Source organism: Anabas testudineus, chromosome 12 (genome assembly GCF_900324465.2).
Source record: "Anabas testudineus chromosome 12, fAnaTes1.2, whole genome shotgun sequence".
Taxonomy (NCBI): Eukaryota; Metazoa; Chordata; class Actinopteri; order Anabantiformes; family Anabantidae; genus Anabas; species Anabas testudineus.
Genome location: NC_046621.1, coordinates 13,346,942 through 13,366,602, shown reverse-complemented (window position 1 = coordinate 13,366,602; position 19,661 = coordinate 13,346,942). Strand labels below are relative to the sequence as shown.

Sequence of the window (19,661 nt, the reverse complement as noted above, 5' to 3'; positions counted from 1 at the left end):
CTCACAGCTTTCTGTTCAAACTTTATCAGCACACAACATGTGCAATAATAAGAACTCATATTTAATGATCAAAAGGTTGTCTCAAACTATAGTTAATCCTCTCAGCAACTTAGCATGTATGTTGTTTATACCACCTGAAGCAGAATCATTAATATGCCATGTCATACTCAAAAAGGAGACTAATCAGGCCTTTGATCAGACATTCATTTGCATTAGCTCTGGGCTAGCTAACATTGCAGGTGCACTATATTCTTGCCAGGAAAGGCGAAGATGAGAGAGAAAAGACCGATATGTTTATTTGGCAGTATGCGCCCATCAGACACAGAGGACTCTTTAAGGGCCCCAGCAGAGGGATGCCTGGAGGACGCCAACACACAGTAGAAGAGATATGGGGGTGGTAGCTAATGTGGAAGCTGATGGAAGAACCATAGACTTTGTTTCTATCACTAAATGGTTGCTAAAAACAAAAGAGGATGGAGAAAAAAATATAATAATAACAAATAACACTTTGCAGAAGATTGAATTTGATGATTTGGTGGGTGTTTTCATTTTGGATTTGTACCAGGAGAACCTAAAAAAAACATAAAGTTAAATGACAGGTTGTTTTTATCTCAAGCATTTCTAAGAAAAAAAACCCAAGCTATAATTTAGATGCTTTTTTAAGAGATCTCAGTTTCAAGTAATACCTCAACTAAAATGAGTTAAAATACAAGCAACAAAATCATGCTTTTTAAAGGTGGGCATGTTGTGTTTTATGTGCTGTCTGCTGTCACATCTTAAACAGCAATGACCATAGAGAAGAAAAAAAGAAGAGTGAAGTGCAGAAAAAACTAAACTAGATCAAGTGCACATAGCGCACTGTGACCAATAACTAGGTGAGGAGGTTGATATATGACCCTAAAGGGGGTTAATCATAAATCTGTTCCAGCCAGCTGAGGACGGCGAGCCTGTAACATGATACCATTTACGGAGTTACAATAGGTAGCAGTCTGAGCCTGACTGCAGGCCTTGGTAACAAACAGCTGCTTCTAATAGTGCTGAATATGCTCCAAGCTGTGTCATTCTGGAGATGTCAATCATAATTTGGCACTCAGTGGACCAAATTGATATTCTTTATCAGGGGGTTGATTGGAGCAATTCACTTAATGTTCTTCATCTGTACTGACAAGAGACTGATCGTCTTGCGTGCTTTGCCTTGTATCCTCTTCTCAGAGCAAAGTATTCACAGTGAATAATTGACATACCGCTAGGTTAAAGCAACAGAGCAAAGTATGCTGCTCTGAGTTGGTACTATTAGCTACAATCATGCTAAATATATGGTATGCAAGTCTGTAATACCTGCTTTATTGTGAAGAAATAATACAATGCTCATGATAACTACTACAGCAAGTGCCATCTTATTATTTATGCTTCAGGATTCAGTGTAGACGTAACTTCCATTAAGGCAAATTCAACTTGTAATTGTTATGAAAAGGGCCCTTCCTGCAATCATATCACTTTTAGTGCATATAATTTCATTATGATGCTACTGTGCCAAACACTGCATGAATGCCTCTCAGCTTGCAGTTCACATCTAGCTGTGTAACAGATTGAGGCCTATGGGTCTGCACAGAGCACAATGTGAAACTGTCATGGTGGGACTGGCAAAGTCTGACCTTATCCCAGTCTGGGCTCACACATTAGAGAGTGGCTTATCTGGCAGCTTAGCACTATGGAGGAGAAGATCTGGCATCTTCCAATCAGTCCCTTCTGGTAGCCCTATAATCTATGTTACACACACTACATTTGTCTTCAACATCTTCTGGATTATTGTCTTTACATAGAAAACCCCCCAATACAAAACAAAGTAAAAATACCGCCACATAAAAATCACATCAAAATGTAATCAAGTGCTCGTTTGTTTCAATTTGGAGGAAAATATCCTGAGATTCTGCATTCACGAGAATGGGACAGTCACATGTCATCACAAGGAGGTTCACAGAGTAGCACATGTTAAACAAAGACAAAAACAATTAGGTGGGTAGATATGTTTTGAGATCGTCTTTTCTATATCAATTTATGACCCCTACCAGCCACTGGGGTTGACATTTAAAAATGTACTCTTAACAACTATGCATAACTACCTGCTAAACCAGTCAGCCAAAGTTGAGTGTATGTTTTTCTTTTTAAATCTGGGAATCAGGAGATGAGCAGGAGCTTTGGCATTCAGAGTAGAAACATAAAAAGTAATTCCACCCTGAGATATTGATATCTGCTGCCACAGAAAACCACTGGTCGTTGGCTAGGCTGGGCTATTGTAAAGGCAGGACAGGTAAACAGTCTAACTTGACAAACTGGTTTTTCACTTGCTGTGTAAAAATCTGAGATATCATTCACAGCAGAACACACAGAGGACTCGTGTTGTCCTGTCTACAGCATTCCAGCAGCTAAAAGAAAAAAGCCTTTCATGTAACACCATGTGATTTACATCATATTTGAAATTTGAGTTTTTAAAAAGCTTTAAAGCACATGACTGTGTGTATGTCCTATCAAGAAAGAAATGAGAAAAACAAGACCAGGAATACTGCCAAAGCTTTCTTTGCATTAACAACATAAAAAGATGAAATATGTGATTATACACATGACCCAATAAAACAGATACATAATGAATTCATTCTAAACCACTTGTCAAAAGACAGATGTATTTAAAAAAAGAAAAATATTCCTAGTAGTGTCTTAGCAGTAATTAAAGCAGCAAATATTATACAAAAAAGGTACAGGTGAGAGACACTGAAACAAATGAAAGCATTCATGTCCTGCAAGTTTACTTCTGTTTTTAAGGTAATAGACTATTACAGAGACGGCTCTTTGATGGCACATGGAGAGTGATAATAAAGGATTCAGCTGGCCTATTGGAGTTTTGCAAAACAAATACCAAAGGCCTTGCCATTAACCCTCTAACCTATTATGACATCCCTGCAAAATGTGTTAACTTACAAGAACTGTTAATGATTTTTCCATTTTTGGTGTATGAACAGTATCCACACAATAGCTGTAAAAAAGCCCACCAGACACTATGAGGTTTGGTCATTAATAATTATAATGTGCAATAGCTAGCCATGCTGCTTTATCATTGCATAGTTTGCAATTCTAATGACCCAGGGACTGCAGCACAGGACTTCTTTATACTGCCAAATGCTTATCTTGACACTGCCACATGTGTAGAGGCAGACACACATACAGTATTCAAGAGAGGTGTAAGAGTGGAGAGGAACTAAAGCTGTAAGTAATATAGCTAATTCCCACTGTGGCCAAAATGTCTAAATGTACACTAGATTTCAAACAGCAACAACAAAAAAAGCTTTTACCCTACAGCAGCTTCACAACATACTACTCTATGTACACAACTACTTTCTGACAAAAAACTCTGTCGTCTGATATAAAGCAGAGGCTCTAGAATCAGTATTTCTATGACTTTTCACATGCAGTGTTCTTTCACTGGTCTTTCTAAAAAGTTAGATATCTAATCAACATTTTCAGTTATTGTACCAAAAACCTACTTTGTTAGCATTCATCAAATATATATTTTGTGCACTGTCCATTTGCACAATGGAAAAATGTCATGGCTGCAGTTCTAGATGCTGAATAAAAGGCTAGGAAAGTCAGTGTTTCTCCCTTTCTCAAGTGTGTTAGGATGAGAGAATCTGAGAGTATCAGATCTGGACATTATACAGAGATGTGCTTTCACACATGTAAGACAGAGGATCAGGGTCCAGTGCATGTCTGAAAGCAGCTTGTGACACAACACCAAAACTACATAATTAGTCAGTTGTAAACCAAATGCTGCACATCATCACACATACACACAATTTCCATGTGAAACATGGTGGTGGTGGCAGCAGCATGCTCTGGTGGCGCTTCTCTGAAGCAGGCCCCGTAAAGTGTAAAATGAACGCAGCAAAATTAAGGGAAATTCTGAAGAAATACCTACTGCAGTCTTCAAAAAAAACTTTAGCAATAGAATGCAGAACTGAATTGAGAGTTTGTGGCAGGAGTTGAAAAAGGTCATTCACTCACCCAAAGTAGCATCTATTAAACACTGACTTAAAGGGGGTAAATACTTTTGTATGTATGTTGACATGTAAAGACCTTTTTCTGATGATCTGTGAGGAAACATCATATAAAACCGACCATGTCAAGTCATTCTGAATTTTGTTATTTGATGTTCTGTTATGTTATTTACTACCTGAGCTACAGTCAAGGAACCTCACATCACCCCACAATTCAAATGCATGTCTGCAGGTCCCATGCTATGAGAGCAAAGAGAAAAGAAGAGCTAAAATACTAAATGCAAGGACCATTAGGACACAAGCTGTTATCATAATAGGCAACGCCAGACAAAGACCTGCTAATGGCTGTTTAGTGTTACCTAAGAACAGCAGACAATCTTGCTCCAATAGCTATTAGAAGAGTTACTAACAAAGCCCTACATAATTATTTGTTTGCCCTCTACTTAGAGAGATAATATCATTCTGCTGCAAAAGGTTTGTTTATCCTTTAAACAAGAGTTTCTTATATTTTGGCCAACAGCCGTTGTTTTTAATACACAAGCATAGCTTTATTATTACTTAGACTCAAAAGAATGTGTCAAAACTAATCCACTATAATTCCACTTCCATCCAGCCATGGTGGATTTAGTAAGAGAGTATGCAACAGTCATCACCACAGCAAGTCAAATGATTGTTATTGTATTACTGGAAAACAAAATCTGCTGAAGTTTACTAAAGAACAGACGCCTGTGGATTTTCATCCATATGGCGATAGTAGACAGACTTAATGCCAATCAACTTCAGTGTGTGAATATGGCAAAATCCTAAAAGCCTGAAGAGCCAACAAAGTTATATATGAATCACACTTGAAAAACCTGTGTCAATAGCGTAAGGTGGGATAAAAGATAACAAGAGGCTGAAGTTATTCACAAGTCTAACCTGAGTGTTTTACTAAAGAGGAGAATCAGAAGTCGAGTGATCTCAGCCTTTACTTCAGCCACACAGAGCTTCTTAAGGGCCCTTCCAGTGCTCATTGTTTCCTCTGGTGCTTCACCTTGTGATTTCCTCTTATAACAGCAGTGCTCTCAGTTGACCCTGACCCCACCAACACTAAGAGCACAAACATGGAGAAAAATAAGGTGTGATGACACTATATTTCTTCTGAAGAGCTTCCTTAAAAAAAGCATCACCTTTGGCTACAAACTCACTTTTACACTTGCATACAATTATACCAGACTGTTATCACTGGCACACATTCACTCTTATTTCCATGCAGTGCACCAACCGGGTTCAAGCGGAGTTTGCTTGCACCAGTCAAAAAGCAGAGAAGGAGAAATAACAATACCTACTTGTGATTCAGTTTTTCTATTCACTTGATAAGGTGATGTAGTTATTCGTCCTTCAACAAGAGAGCTCCTCTTAAAGCCCTCATGATAGTAAAGCATATTTGTGCTAGACACTGAATCGCTTCTATCTTCTGCAGCACTGACTGGTCTATAGCTGACCTGGCACTCTGACCTCCCTGTGGAGGGAGTGAAAAAAGAAGTACTTCCGCTGGGATTAAGTGGGTATTCCTGCAAGCAAATACTTTTGTGGACAGCGAAATCAGTATAGGATTTCCTACACAGACACTGGCATAATTTAGTAGGCAGTGAGTGAAAGCAAAGTGAGTAGCATGAAAATGACTTTAAACAAGAAACAGTCAGAGGAATGGCTGTTTGTGCCTCTATTGAGACAAGCGGTGGGTGATCAGGTGGTTTACTGGGCTCCTGTAATTACCAACCTCAGCCAAATTCAGCCAGGCATGACCAGCAAATTAACATGCAGCAGCTTTCACACTCTATCCAACAGTTCTGCTCAGTGAGCAGAAAACCAATACAGGGACACTCTGAAAATAGCCCACACCACAGATTGTCCTTTTAACTACATTACCACTGATACTATGAGAGAGAGAGAGAGATTCAACAAGCTGGATAAATGTTTGGTCCCAGTATTACAACAAAATAGAAGTAATACAAAAAAAAACCTATGTTGCATGCAATAAAATTTAAATTCAAATGTTCTTTCTTTCTTTATAATCCTATAGACAACTACATCGGAGAAGTGTAAGCCATAATAAGATGCCACTAACTCTTACTTGCAAACGTTTGCACACTAAACACAAGAGACATTAAGAAATATGAGAAAAAGTTTAACAAATTGAGAATTGGTTATATTCTTTAACATAGATGTATAGAGACAGTTGATGTGTTACCGTCATCATTAGGCAATTAAAGCCTTACATTTTTCATTTGTGTCTATTGTTAATATTGTTACTAACATAATTTACCAAGTATCCTAACACTGTAAGAAATAAAAGGAAGCCAGCTATGTTTTCCCCTAGTCCCTGTCCTGTTCTGTCCTTTACAGCACGTCATCTTTCATCACTTCTTCCTGTCCACACAGGAACCCACAGCACCAGGAGGAAATCCTTCCATAGCTGAAAGCACGGTGAAATCAGAGAGGTTAAGGGACATCAACATGCAGACCGTACTATCAGCTGTTGGACAAACAGAGCAGCCTTATCTTTAACTGCACAAGAGAGAAAGAAAAACATAGAGGACATGCCGCTCGGAGTTGACCTCCACTTTGGTTGTATTGGTCTTGACATTGAAGGTGTGCTATGATAGCATTAAGATCTAACCATATTCATTTTCACAAGCTTCTAACGCTGACAGTGGTTGTTACAGTTGTGTCACTGTAAAATAAATCAAACAGCAAACATGAAAAGGGTAAAAGCAAGAATGCATTGTTCAAACCAATGGTTGAAACCCCAAACATCTCAAAGGTAGTTTGTTACAGAGGGATTCTTCCTTTTCACTCAGTCCCACTGCAGCTGCAGGTGTATCTTACCTTTCAGACTAATGTCCATAAAGTAAGAATGGATGATTTTTATTGGAGTACATAGATCATTATATAGTATATGTTAAGTCTTATTAAAATCATCCACAGTATGAGAAAAGATCAAAATACATATTTTAAAATACCATAACTGTAACCTTTTTTTTTAAATTAATATATAGAGATGACGCTAGAAAATATTCACAATATAAAGTAATCAAACAAACACGGAATTCACAGATCCTATTTTCCCACTAGAGTTGACACTAGGTATAACTATGCAAATTAGAATATATGGTAAGTTGATTAGACTACATAATAATAATCTATATAACTAGATGTCACAAATCTATGAGAAGCAAACTCTTGTACTTACTCACCTAAGCATACGTGATGTTTTACAAAAAAAAAGAAAAGAAAAATACATCATACACAGTATGTTGTCCTTATAATTAATTCATTGTAGCTTTCCTCCATACCCCCTAATTCCCTTGTGACAGCTTTCTTCCTTTCCACACTTCCAAAGTAGTAATTAACTATGTTTTGTGTGTGATGCACAGAAAAAAGCAAGACTATACTGCAGTGTAAAACACTATGAAGGTCATCTTAGCGTTAACACAATTAGTTTTACATATGTATAGTTTAGATTGTCTTTATTCTGTGGATCAGAATAGACATAAACTAACTTGCATGTCATCTGCTTTATTCATAATTGTTTTGCAAAGCAGATCTGCTGTAGCTTTCAGACTCACAGGGCCGGAGAAATCTGCAATATAGCCTCTTAGTAGCATTTGGAAGGTTGATCAATGAATAAAATCCTGAAAAGTGGATTGGAAATGGATTCCATTATGTAAATGATAAAACTCTCATGCGCAGTTCAAGTCAGGGCAGCGCAAATCCATCTCCTTTGCTACACAGTTTTATGACTGTCATAAATATTGCCCTTCCTTGTTCAATGAAAGAAGCAAATCCAACAATTGCATTTTTCATCATTTCATCAGATCAAACATCTGTAGGATACAGTAACTTGATATCAGCTCAAAAAGGCAAACAGCTGGAGGGAAGCCCTGTTGACATTACAGACTCAAGTATACTAATTGGTTTATGTTTGTGCAGCTTAATGCTGAGCTACGCAGGTGCATTTATTGTAATAGTTGGAATTACTGCGTTTTTTTTATTGATACAATACTAAATAACAACACTGGCTGTGGTGGGCACCTGCAGCTCAACAACAGCCCTGACAAGGCAGCATCAGTCAGCATTAGCTAGCTAGTTAGCCGCAAGGCGAGCTAGCTTACATTAACGTTAGCTATCATCCATGCCTTAGGACTGTGACTTGTCTGATATCAGTACGTTATAAAACGGTGAACAAGTGTGGTGAGTGGCAAACAGCTCGTACTGAAACACGTTTCTTTCTGCCACTGTGTGGATGTTTGTTACCTGTCAGCTAGCCTGCATTAGTCACCACAGTGACAGCCAGCTAACCTGACGCCTTGTGTGACGTTAGCCGTCGGCTAGCTGTTAGCTAAGCGTCGGCGACGCAGCATCCGAAGCCCGCTGACATCTCACTCACCTAACAGTGACCGAAGGTGTTTGAGCCGGGTCAGCACATCCTTCTTTGGGTCCAGAACTTTCTGTGTAGATTTCTTGACGTCTCCATGCCCCCTTCGAGTGAACATGCCGCTGTGAGATGCAACCGTGGAAGCTGAAATCACCTGTGTTTCACCAGACACCGAGCCTCCAGTGTGTCTGTCACTTCCCGCACCACCACTCTATGCTTGCTCGGTAAACATTCATCCGACGGCCGCTGGTGTCCTGTTCTTTTTTGTTTTTTTTTTGTGGGTGTGTAAACACGGAAGCGAAGCCTGACCGAGAGGAGGGGTCAGGTCCTGTGAATCCGCCTCCTTGTTTATAACCATTCCACCTTGCACGTCCAGTGTCGCCTAGTTTGAGTCTCACCCCTCTGCAGGAATGGAAAACTACCAGCTTAGGTGCACTGTCTTGTCTAGAATCATTACATGTGATGTTGATGTCTTGCATCAAGCTTCAGTCTGAAAATAGGTTTATATTACTTTGTTTATCACAACAACAGAGATTTTAGATGCTGGGGTCTTGTTGTCATAGCTCCCAAGCGCCCCCTGGTGTCTGAAGGTAGACACACACGACAGTAGAGGGTGGTGGGAATTTATATAATGTTTTTATTTTAATTTATTTTATTTGTTTGTTTGTTTGTTTGTTTGTTTGTGTGTTATTGTTTTGCAGATAAAAAATAAACAAAATAAATGGTGGTGTATAATAATAATAATAATAATAATAATAATAATAATAATAATAATAATAAACTATTAACAACTTGTCAGTATCAAAATCAGCTCCACCTTTACCAGCATCTGCACAGAACAGCACACTTTGTCCTTATTTTACTAACTGCTATTACATTTTTTCCCACTTCTGACAGTTGGCAAACAAATTTGCACTGAACGTGTATGTTTATTAACAGTGTCAAATTCAATACTGTTTAAAATACAGTATTGTTTTCTTAGTGGGGCACTTCAGGCACAGTTTATGACAGGTGTACTTAGCACTTCAACTTGAGTAAAAGGTTTCCAGTGGTATTTCTACCCACAGTGGGGTACTTTTTTGGGGAAGTACTTGCACTTTCACTTGAGTATTGAATTATTGCACTCTTACTACCTCTGATTAGAACTTACAATTATTTTAAATATTGACCCAGTTGACCCTACAATTTATTTCCCAATACAGTATAATGCATTAAATGCGCATTTAGCAAATATGCACACCTATCCTAACCCATTATGATGCTTTAAAAAGAAATGTTGCAATAAGTTGTTAGGTACCTTAGGTATTGCATGTGCTGTGACAACTCTCTGGGACACTTACACGGACTAGGCATTTGTGTTACTGAATTTAATTGAAGTTTGCAAGAGTCTGAAATTAAAGCCTATTAAATGCAGGGAGATTTCTTGCAGACACAATGTGCAGAAAGAAGCAGCTGCCACTTGACACTTTAAACTGAAGGTTTTAGTGAATGAATATAAAAATGAAAAAAAAAAGAAGAGATTTTTTAAATCAGAGAGGTCTCCTGCAGTTAAAGTAAACTTAGAGTTACGCTTGAACAGAGTTGGGAGTGCTGATGATATTAATGGATTTTAAAAAGGGCTTGTTCTAGTAGGTTGTGAAGACAGTAAATTCCATCTTGGAAATGAAAAAAGCGTGTTTATGAGATGAATCTTAAGCTTGAAGAAATTGGATGCATCCATTAATCAGCCCAAATAAACTGACTTTCCGTGCAATCACACGCTTTCGCTTGTCTGAACCTATTCGTCTTATTTTGGGAGGCAATTAAGTTTGAGGCTAAGCTGGGAAAATGATTTTATTTACACATCTTAGACCCAATTCACTGACGACAGACCTCAGACTGTAGAATTAAAATGGAGTTCAAGTTGCGGCTGGGAAATCTTTTGCAGATTTATATAATCTAGTGTACTTTTGCAAAGAAAAACATTACAGTCTGTGCCTTTGTCCATTATTATTACATCTTATATTATCAAAGATTGTAAAACTATTTCAGATGAGGTATTATGAAATAACCTACTAATAATAAGAAATAGATATATTGGCTATTTATTGCGGTCACAGAAACCACAAGAGACCTTCACCATGGGTTGGTGGATGACCAAAGTCACCAGTAGATGGCACCTAAACCACTGATATAACAACAAGAGTGAATGACAAAATACCAACACAGGCTACACATGCCATTGACTGCATTTTGTTTTCATGAGTAAAAAAATAGTATGCTCCATACACGGTGTGCTAATAATAAGATAGAAGCAAGATAAAAAATTTCACTGGTATGACGGGGAGAAACTGTTACCAAGGTGAATGTAAGTAAATTCTTGTACAGGAGTGTGTGTTCTCAAAGGAAAATAAAGGCATTCACTAGAACGTCTGTGTTTACCAGGCGGCTGTGAAGGACCCCACTCTCAATAAAGAATCTGTTCTACTTCATCTACCACTCCCACATGTTGAGCAGTGACAATGTGGAGCGAGCGTTTGTCTGTCTTTTTCAAGGTTCTCCACAAAGGATGTCTTGAATGATCGGAGAGGGAACAGAGGGTAGTGAGAGCGCAGACCAAAGAGGAGGAGTAAAATCAGCCTTTGCCCTGCAGTTTGGTATGACACTCATTATTTGAAGTGGGCCATTCTGAGAAAGGAGGAGGATGCCTGTCACAACAGATGTTGATTACACAAAACAGGGTAGTTTGGAAGGATGCGTGAATAAAACACAAGCTTACACACACACGCACACACACACACACACGCACACACACACACACACACACACACACAGGGTTATTGTCGGTGCTTTGTCATCAGTCCTAATTGATTGTAATCACCATTCCTTCTTGGCAAACCTCCCCTGTTCTTGAAGTGCAGGTTATTGCTCATTATCTAAGATGGCATGGACCTACAATAATCTGTCAACAATAATAATGGGACTGGATGTTTTCTTCCTTCACTAATAGTGCACCTGGAAGTATTTTAGGTCCAGCTCATTTTTTTCTTTCTCTTTTTTTTTTTTTTTAAATAACATGTCGTATGGGCTAAGACAATTCAACTTTATAGTCTGCTGCAGAGCCCTGCACTGCTTTCTCAAAAATGCACAGCGAGACAATTACAGTGCCGACTGTGACATTATTTTTTGAATGAGATCATTTATTTCAAAATGGGATTTCCAGAGTATAAACCAACTTAATTTATTCGTTTTCATACAGGCATAGAATTGACAATTGCCAGGCCCTGGCAGCGACATGAAGGCCTCATCTTGACCAAATGGTGGCACTGTAGCCTTGCAAATGCAGACAAGCCTTTCTGAAGGCCAGGCTGTCGGACTGATTCCAATCCAAGGTTTGAAAAGCACTTGTATGCTCTAAATTGTTCTTATAAAGAGCTTGGATATACTTGACTTTTCTCCTTATGTGGTTATGGATTTCCTTTTTGTACAATTAAGTGCCATTAAAAGCTAATGTATCCTGTTAAACCACATTAAGGTGTTGGGGTGGACAGTCACACAGTCATCCATTCCCATTTTGTGAATAGGAGCCCGCTCTCTGAGGATTTTTTTTTTTTTGGAATTTATATGTCTGACCATTCAGAAACTTCAGGATGAAAAGGATCAGAAAGGACATGTTGACAGGGCTGCTGATTTTCTAGCAGTGAGACTATCCTCAGCTTGATGAGCTACAGAGCAAAGAAATGAGCACATCCAATTTGTGTTTATTATGTATTTATTAAGGACACCTTCTGGATTTGTTTTTTTTTTATTTAATTTTTTACACCTTTCATATTTTGTATTCTACTATTTATGGATTTGGCAAAGCCCATACAGAGGACAAATTATATAAAAAAGAATCAAATATGTAAAATATTTTATAAATTAAATTTATTTTAGGTTCAGTGCTATTATGTGATAGGTTAGATGTAGTACAATGAAATCATGAATGCTATTTGTTAACAGCAGGTTCAACAAATTTGGCACAAACAAAAGCGTGTGATGTGAGATTGTGGATCCCACCAGGGGTCGTCATAGTGCCCTACGAAACCAAGATGGTCTCACAATTACCAAGTTCAAAGCCCCAAATCCTGACTACCTCGTCTACTTGTTTTATTTTTAAATTCTGAAAAAAAAAAGAAAAAAAAAAGCGATTGACATTTTCTAAAAATAAGAAATAATCTCGTGTTCATGCGTTGAATTACTTACGACTTATTTTGACAGTGCAAATATGAACCTCTGTGTATGGATGTAAGCAATTTCCGAGTCTAGTGTTTGTAATGCACGCCGTAGTTTGGAGCACATCTCCATACAGGTTAATGAGGGGGCACTCTGAAGTAATTAAAACAAGAGCATTATAAGGCAGCAGTTTCACATAAGGCACTCATAGCAACATATCCCATACTTAATTAAAACTCTTTGCCGACAGCATTTTGTATCTTCTCAGGTAATCTGCTGTGAAATTAATAAGGAAGGAGAATTAAATGACTAATGTTGGAACAGAAAAGCCATTTTTCCCCCTGCAGTATGCATGACAGGGGTCTCTATCTGGAATGCATGATCCTTATTGCACTGAAAAATACTTCTTCAGGTCCTCCCCATAATCTGATTCCAATTTCACTTGTGGTGTGACACTGTAGCGACCAGCCAGGGGCACATTTAATTGAAATGTCCATGCTTTTAATTGGATTCTGTTAAGATTGAAATTACCTCCCGAGTTACATTCTTGTACCTTTAAAGGCTGATACAGAATGGTTTCCAGCAGTGATCAGTGAAGGAGCTGAAATAATGCCTCCGTTGAGCGGCACATCCCTGCACAGAGGCAAAAGAATATTCTTGCATTTAAAGACAAACTTCTTATATTTAAAGACACGTTGACGCCTTGCATTTCAAAGACAGACATTTATCTGGTGAAATGAATTGTTGCTTTTAACAAGCTAGTGCTTGAGAGACAAAGGAGTGATTGAGCGTGCTCTCCTAACAATTCTGGTGAGTTTTCTTTATCAGACTCTAAATTTTTCCCGTCATGGTATCACTGCTCTTTATCATGATACTGTATTTAGACCCACCGATGCCCATTACCAATAATACTGTGGCTGCCAGATATCCATTGCAAGGCAGGTGATCCCAGCATTCACATATCATAGTTAAGCTGAAGGGGTTAGCATCAGACTCTGACATGTTCAGGTAATGTGTGGGTGGTAGGCAGCAATGCTTCCTTCACCTCCTTGAGGGTTGTGCTCTTCCAACCTCCCACATTGAGATTCGTGAATTTTCCCATTCTAGGGTCTGTGTCACCCTGCTGTGGCTGTGCAAAACATCCCTGCTCTCCCACTGCTGCCTCCTCCACCTACATCCGTGACCCCTTCTGATAAGCTTGGAGTTCATCCCTTTCACTGATTAGTTTGCTGGCAGATTGAATGCCCATGTCTACAGCCCTGTGTCACCCTGGCTGGCTCTACCTGTGTGTGGTTGGATCAGCAGGTGGCTGGCACGCTGTCCAGTGTGATACTGAAACCATTATTTACCTGTTACAGTTCTCTGTGTGTTCAGTAAAGCCACATTTTCCACCTCAGAGAAAATGTATAGAAAGGTAGATGACATCCTTGGTTATTTTAAAATTCTAGAAATATAGATTGCGCTCCTTTTTACGCTAGAGATCCAGTATATTGTGTTGCGGTAACTTGTAAAGACGGTGTGTGATTCATATTCGGTGTGAGTAAGGATCCTGAAAATGTGAAGTCATTAGTAAGTTCTCTACCAAAAAAAAAAAAAAAAAATCCCTTCTCTACAATACATTGTGTGTTTTTGTGCATGTCTGTTGTTTGCGTGAATTCACGTGTTTGTTTGTTTACCGTGCCACCACTGGCCCAAGTTAGAGCCACAGGAGTGTGAAATAACAAGCACAAGAGGGATTTCACGCCTTTACAGAGCTGAAAAGATATGTTTTTTTTTTTTTTTTTTGCAGACAACTCAGTCCATTTCCATCCCAGTCAAACTTTGTTTACTTCCCACTACTTACTGCCTACCCATTTCCTCACCCCTCCCCCTGCATACAATTAAATGGTATCATTATATATGGGTTCCCATGGGTATGCGGTGTCCAGGTTTGCTTATGCTACAGCCTCTGGCTTGTTTTATCACTGTTATCAATGGCACACTGTGCATCATTAGAAAAAGACAAACAGCCCTGCTTCTATTCCGGGGGCAACATCGCTGACAGAAAATCAATGCTTGGTTTCCCATGAGCGACTAATTAGCCGGACACTTGTGCACTGTTGAAACATGGGCCGGATCTCTTTGTCTGCTGAGTCGATCAGGTGAAATGCATGAGAGACACATTCACAGCTGATAAAGTGTCAGGGAGGTGAGGAGTAAACACATAAGTGACACTTATGGTCTAGCACGTCTCACTTCCCACTACATCCTTCGGCAGACTTGATGTGAACCTTCCAATTCACGTCACACAAGCGTTTCACACTGAAGCCAACATATGTTTATCAAGTAAGTTCTCCTATTTTGCCAATCCATAATTATACACTTGCGCTGGAAATGAAGTGGAAATGGCAGGACATTTTTAAGGAAGGAGACACATTTCATTCAGTTGGCTAGAGCACAGGGTCGGGAAACAAGTGCTGATTGTGGCCTTTTTAACTTGAGAGTGGGTTTTGTAAAATGACTGACTCAATTGGTCTCTCACTGGAAATTCTAAACATTCAAAAAAAAAAAAAAAAAAAAGAGGAAGAGACGGGTTAAGAAAAAAAAAAAAAAAAACCCTAAAATGTGCAATCCTATTCTATAACTTGTTAGAGTGACACTTGCGAATTTCCACTATGGACAAGGTGGCAGTACAAACGAAGATAGACGAAGGGGAATAAAAGGGGCTTCTCATGACAAACTTTCTGGAAATGTCAGCCTTTCATGCTGTTGAGAAGACCTATTTCATATCTATTACAGCAGGCATTCTGTGTCCGATATTTCAGATTTCAGTCCTCCCCGCACTGCAAATCCTCTGCCAATCTTTTCGCCCTTAAGAATCTCTGCCAGCCCTGATGCATTATTCCCCCTACCCCCCTCTCCCACCCCGCCCCACCCCCCTTTTGATGTGACAGAACAAACTGCGACCTATTAGGATTAAGGCTTTGAAAAGATCTTTGAAGCCGCTCAAGGTTCCTTTAAACTGGGGAATGACAATATGAGCTGTGTGGCAGCAGATGCTGAATGGAGTGATTGCTAGTCCTCCTCAGCAAGGTCTGCTGTCACACAGCACACACACACACACACACACACACACATGCGAACGCGCACGCACGTAAACAATTCGCAGCATCCACCCTCTACCCGAAGCACCACAGTTGTCTTTTACAGTACATGTTTTGTGCTCTTAAATGCAGATTCAGCCCCCCCCCCGTCCCCTATTTTTTTTTTTGCAGTGTTTTGCAGGGAATTGTCAGGACTGAGTTTGGCTCAGAGTCTTTGCTGCATCTGAACTGCTGCCCGGGATGAAAACAAAAACAAACAAACATGACAATCCCTTGAATTTTCTCCTTTAATGATTCGTTTCTGTTTAGGACACAGTCATGGCAAAAGCATCATCGGAGGCAAGGTGCTGTAATGTGAAGGACGGGGGTAAACACATCATGAAAGAGAGAAGTCATAACCCACTCTTGTGTGTTTGTGTGTGTGTGTGCGTGAGCGAGTGAGAGTTTTGTGTCTCCTTAAAACATAATGGTATGCTGTAGACGCAGTTTATCCAGCAGAAAATTAAAGGAGTTCAAGGTGTCTCACATTTCAGTGTGAAGAATCTCAAAAGCACAGAAGAATTTTCATTTTATCTTTTCTATGATGCCTCTACACTGACAGTGCGTCTGATGATGCTGGAATGATGGAATGCCGCAATGATGCAAAGGAGAGCAAATTAAGTAAAAATGACATCCTGAATGCAACCTATACACGTTACTTCAGTCACATAGACATAGCAGAGTGCAAATACCACCGCTATGCATCACCCACAATCCAAAAAAGAATTTAGCTTTCTTTTATCTAATCACTCCTCTGAATATCCCTTATCATACCTGCCTCGCCCCCTGAGGTAGCCAAGGACAGATGTAATATCAAATATTCAAACCGGGTGATTCCTGGAGAGATTTATCATGGCAAATTTCACAGGCGATCCTATTTAGATATTCACCGTCTGTTTTGCGTGGTGTCTGGGGTTAAACATGCCCCGGTGTGAGGTGTCACCGAGAGACAGTCCCCGCAGATAGCTGGTTGCTGGAGAAATGAAGCCATGGGGCACGCAGGGTAAAGGCTTTTCACTACAGAGAGACAAGTTCTCAGGGAGCTGCCACCATAGAGCACATATTGATCTGCCATTGCATCTTATCTTTGTTACTCTAGATTAAAATGCTCAACGCTGGCTCTCCCTCTCTCTCTCTGCCAGGTAGAAGGCCTTTCTATATCCCTGAGTGGAGGAGCTCTAATCTCTCTGTGGAATAGTGGGAGCCTATCACTGGCAGAAAAACGCACAGTTCTCACCGCAGAAAGAGGGAAGCTGAGAAATTAACCGGCTTAAAATGCTCCCCATCTAAAGAGTAACTTGAATGATAATCAGGTTTGATCCGCGGCCTGCGTCTTTTGATAGCCGCAGTTGTTTTCTCCTTACAGAATGTTTTGGGGCTGTGAGATTGTCTGACTTTTTACCCCCTCCTTTGCCACTCTTTCTTCTTCTTCAGGCACTGTTATCATAATCCAAACAATTGGCTGTTGTAACTGTATGTATTCCTCTTGTGGGAAATGGCGGGGAATCAGATCCTCTCGGGTCTTGTTTAATGTCTTGTCCAAATGAGCAGGGAAGAGTTGAGGCTCTGACAAAAAACGGGCAGGAATAAAAGGACGAAAGCCTGGGCAGACAGATGGATGAGCCCCGGGCTCCAAGGCTTTGACTTTGGCCAAACAAACGTTTGTTTTTCAAAGTGTTTTTATAGTAGGATGGATTAAGGCGGATGTGAACCAAAGCCACCCACCACCCCTGCCCATCCGTGGTCTTGTCAAACGGTGCATTGAGAAGAGGGGTCGCACCTGTTAGGGCAGCCCAGAGGAGCAGGACCAGGATGATATTGAGCAGGGCTTTGTGGGTATCAGAGTCAAAAACAAAGCTGTCAGCCAGGGCTCATTCATCTTTGATGTTCATTGATGAGGAAACTGGTGGGCCTCAACAGGGCATTGTTTCCTCTAAGTGGTGCCCATTGATAGCCAGACAGCCACGTTTGTTTTTAGTCTCTGACGGGTGGAGCTCATTTTAAAAGGCTTAATGGTGCATTTAACCAGTCCAAAAACACAGTGCTTTGGAGCCTTCCTTGCACCATTGGCTCGAGGCTGTCTTCCTGCTTCCTAAACAGCCTATAAACAATAATAAAATGCTAATCATGTGTGAATGGCCAACACCGGTGGGCATGCATCACCAAATCCTGGGCTCTTCTAAATGCCTACTGTGACAAATCAAGATCCAGAAACGAGGGCATTTGACTGCCACTGTGTCTGCTTCTTGGCCCGTTCTCCACCTCTCCACTCTCTTTGTCATAAAAACCTGGATAGCTTTCATAAAGTGCATTTCTCATGCTATTGTTCAGCTAATCACATCCTCTCCAACAATTCCAGGATGTGACAAGATAAGATAGGGAATATTAATGCCGTATCGCTTCATCTCAAATTATGAATATGTGTTGATGGTGGGGAGGGCATCTAGGAAGCTAATAGAAATCAATTTGTAGCACTTCCATTTTGTATACTGCCTTAAAAAGAAAACCGCAATTTTCCATGTTATCTACCTCAAATCCTATTAGAATCAGGTTAATTTAGTGGCAACGATTTCAAAACGTTGTCATATCGTCCTATCGGCTGATGTCTTTGAGTGCTCCCTGTTCGTAAGGTGCAACTGTTCAAATTTGATATCGTGCCGGATACCGTATCTGACTGATGCGTGATCTTGGGTATCACTGGTGGAACGGTGAATGCAGAAACACCAAATTAATTAAACTCTCGACTGTAATATAATAAAAAATTAATTCCTATGCGGTATAATTTGAATACATGTAACTGTGCTACAGTTTAAAATCCATCCTCTTTCTTCAATAAAATTCCAAGTTATTTACCATTCAACTTTGACCTTATGTGCCTTGATTCTTGTCTTTATTGGTATTCATGCTTCTCAATTCTACTTTTTGATTTAAGGGCACTATATTCAATAGAATTTAATTATTGAGAAATTCCATCTTACCTATAGTACACTGTAGCAGTGTACAATTTCATATATATTCTTTACAGCTGCGGGCATGAATATTGTGCACGATTTTGTTATTAAAATGGTTTGTAAGTTTCAAATATTCAACCCCTTTTGAACACTATTGGAGCTACATGTTCAGAATTCACCTCTATAGATCCTTAATTCATGAATATGAATGTGTCTTCCTTGAGAGCTGGCCCCTATTGTTGTTAACAGTCAAGGACTCTTGCCTTGTTTCAGTGCAGAGGTGTATCAAGGATGCACAGCCACAGCCTACCTTAAACAAGGGTCTCTGTTTACACCTTCAAAGCACTGGAAGAACAAGCTCTCACGGAGTTCCTTTTGCTCTCTCTGCTGATTGTTCGCAAGCTTGATTCGCTTGGATTCTTAAATGACAGGCTCATATAGAGTCCCAGACTTTGTTTACGTGCCTGCATATTGATTGGCTGCCTCCTTAAGCGTGAGGAGATATGCGAGAACAATCAAATATTTCTATGGCTTGTATAAATGATGGTGGATGGGAGAGGAAGTTTGAAAATTTCACTCCTCATTTGTGGTTCAATTGCCAGAGTGTGTATTGCCTGTTTTTCCGGAAAGAAAATAGATGGCTTTGTCACTCAGTATGCATGCAACTGTTTGGTGTAAGCTGTCAGCAGAAATGATAGCAATTCTATTTGTCTTATGAGAAAGACATTGTTACAAAGTCAGAATAGTAGTTTTCAAAAAAGGATTTGTTTGTCCATTCTGAAGTTATTTTCTCAGACAACATGTGACATATCTACATGAACCATTTCCAAAGCTGAAACCCCTGTCACAGTGTGATATGTTAAGAGGAAAACAGAAAACAAACTCGACTTTCTTCATACACTCATGCACCTCTGTTTTTATCGAC

The 19,661-nt window shown here is 39.7% G+C and overlaps 1 protein-coding gene across 5 annotated transcripts in view; it reads right to left on the bottom strand.

Moving 5' to 3' along the window:
- Positions 1–8,757, bottom strand: part of ralgapa2 (Ral GTPase activating protein catalytic subunit alpha 2) — a 79,576-nt gene extending 70,819 nt beyond the window's left edge. For 3 of the 5 annotated variants that reach the window (XM_026356301.1, XM_026356300.1, XM_026356302.1), the window contains exon 1: positions 8,482–8,756. In XM_026356301.1, coding sequence (XP_026212086.1) covers positions 8,482–8,587 — 106 coding nt within the window. In that variant the 5' untranslated portion in view covers positions 8,588–8,756. Of the gene's footprint in view, positions 1–8,481 lie in introns of all 5 variants that reach the window. The other 2 variants (XM_026356298.1, XM_026356303.1) reach the window with 1 other exon arrangement.
- Positions 8,758–19,661: the final 10,904 nt, after the last annotated feature.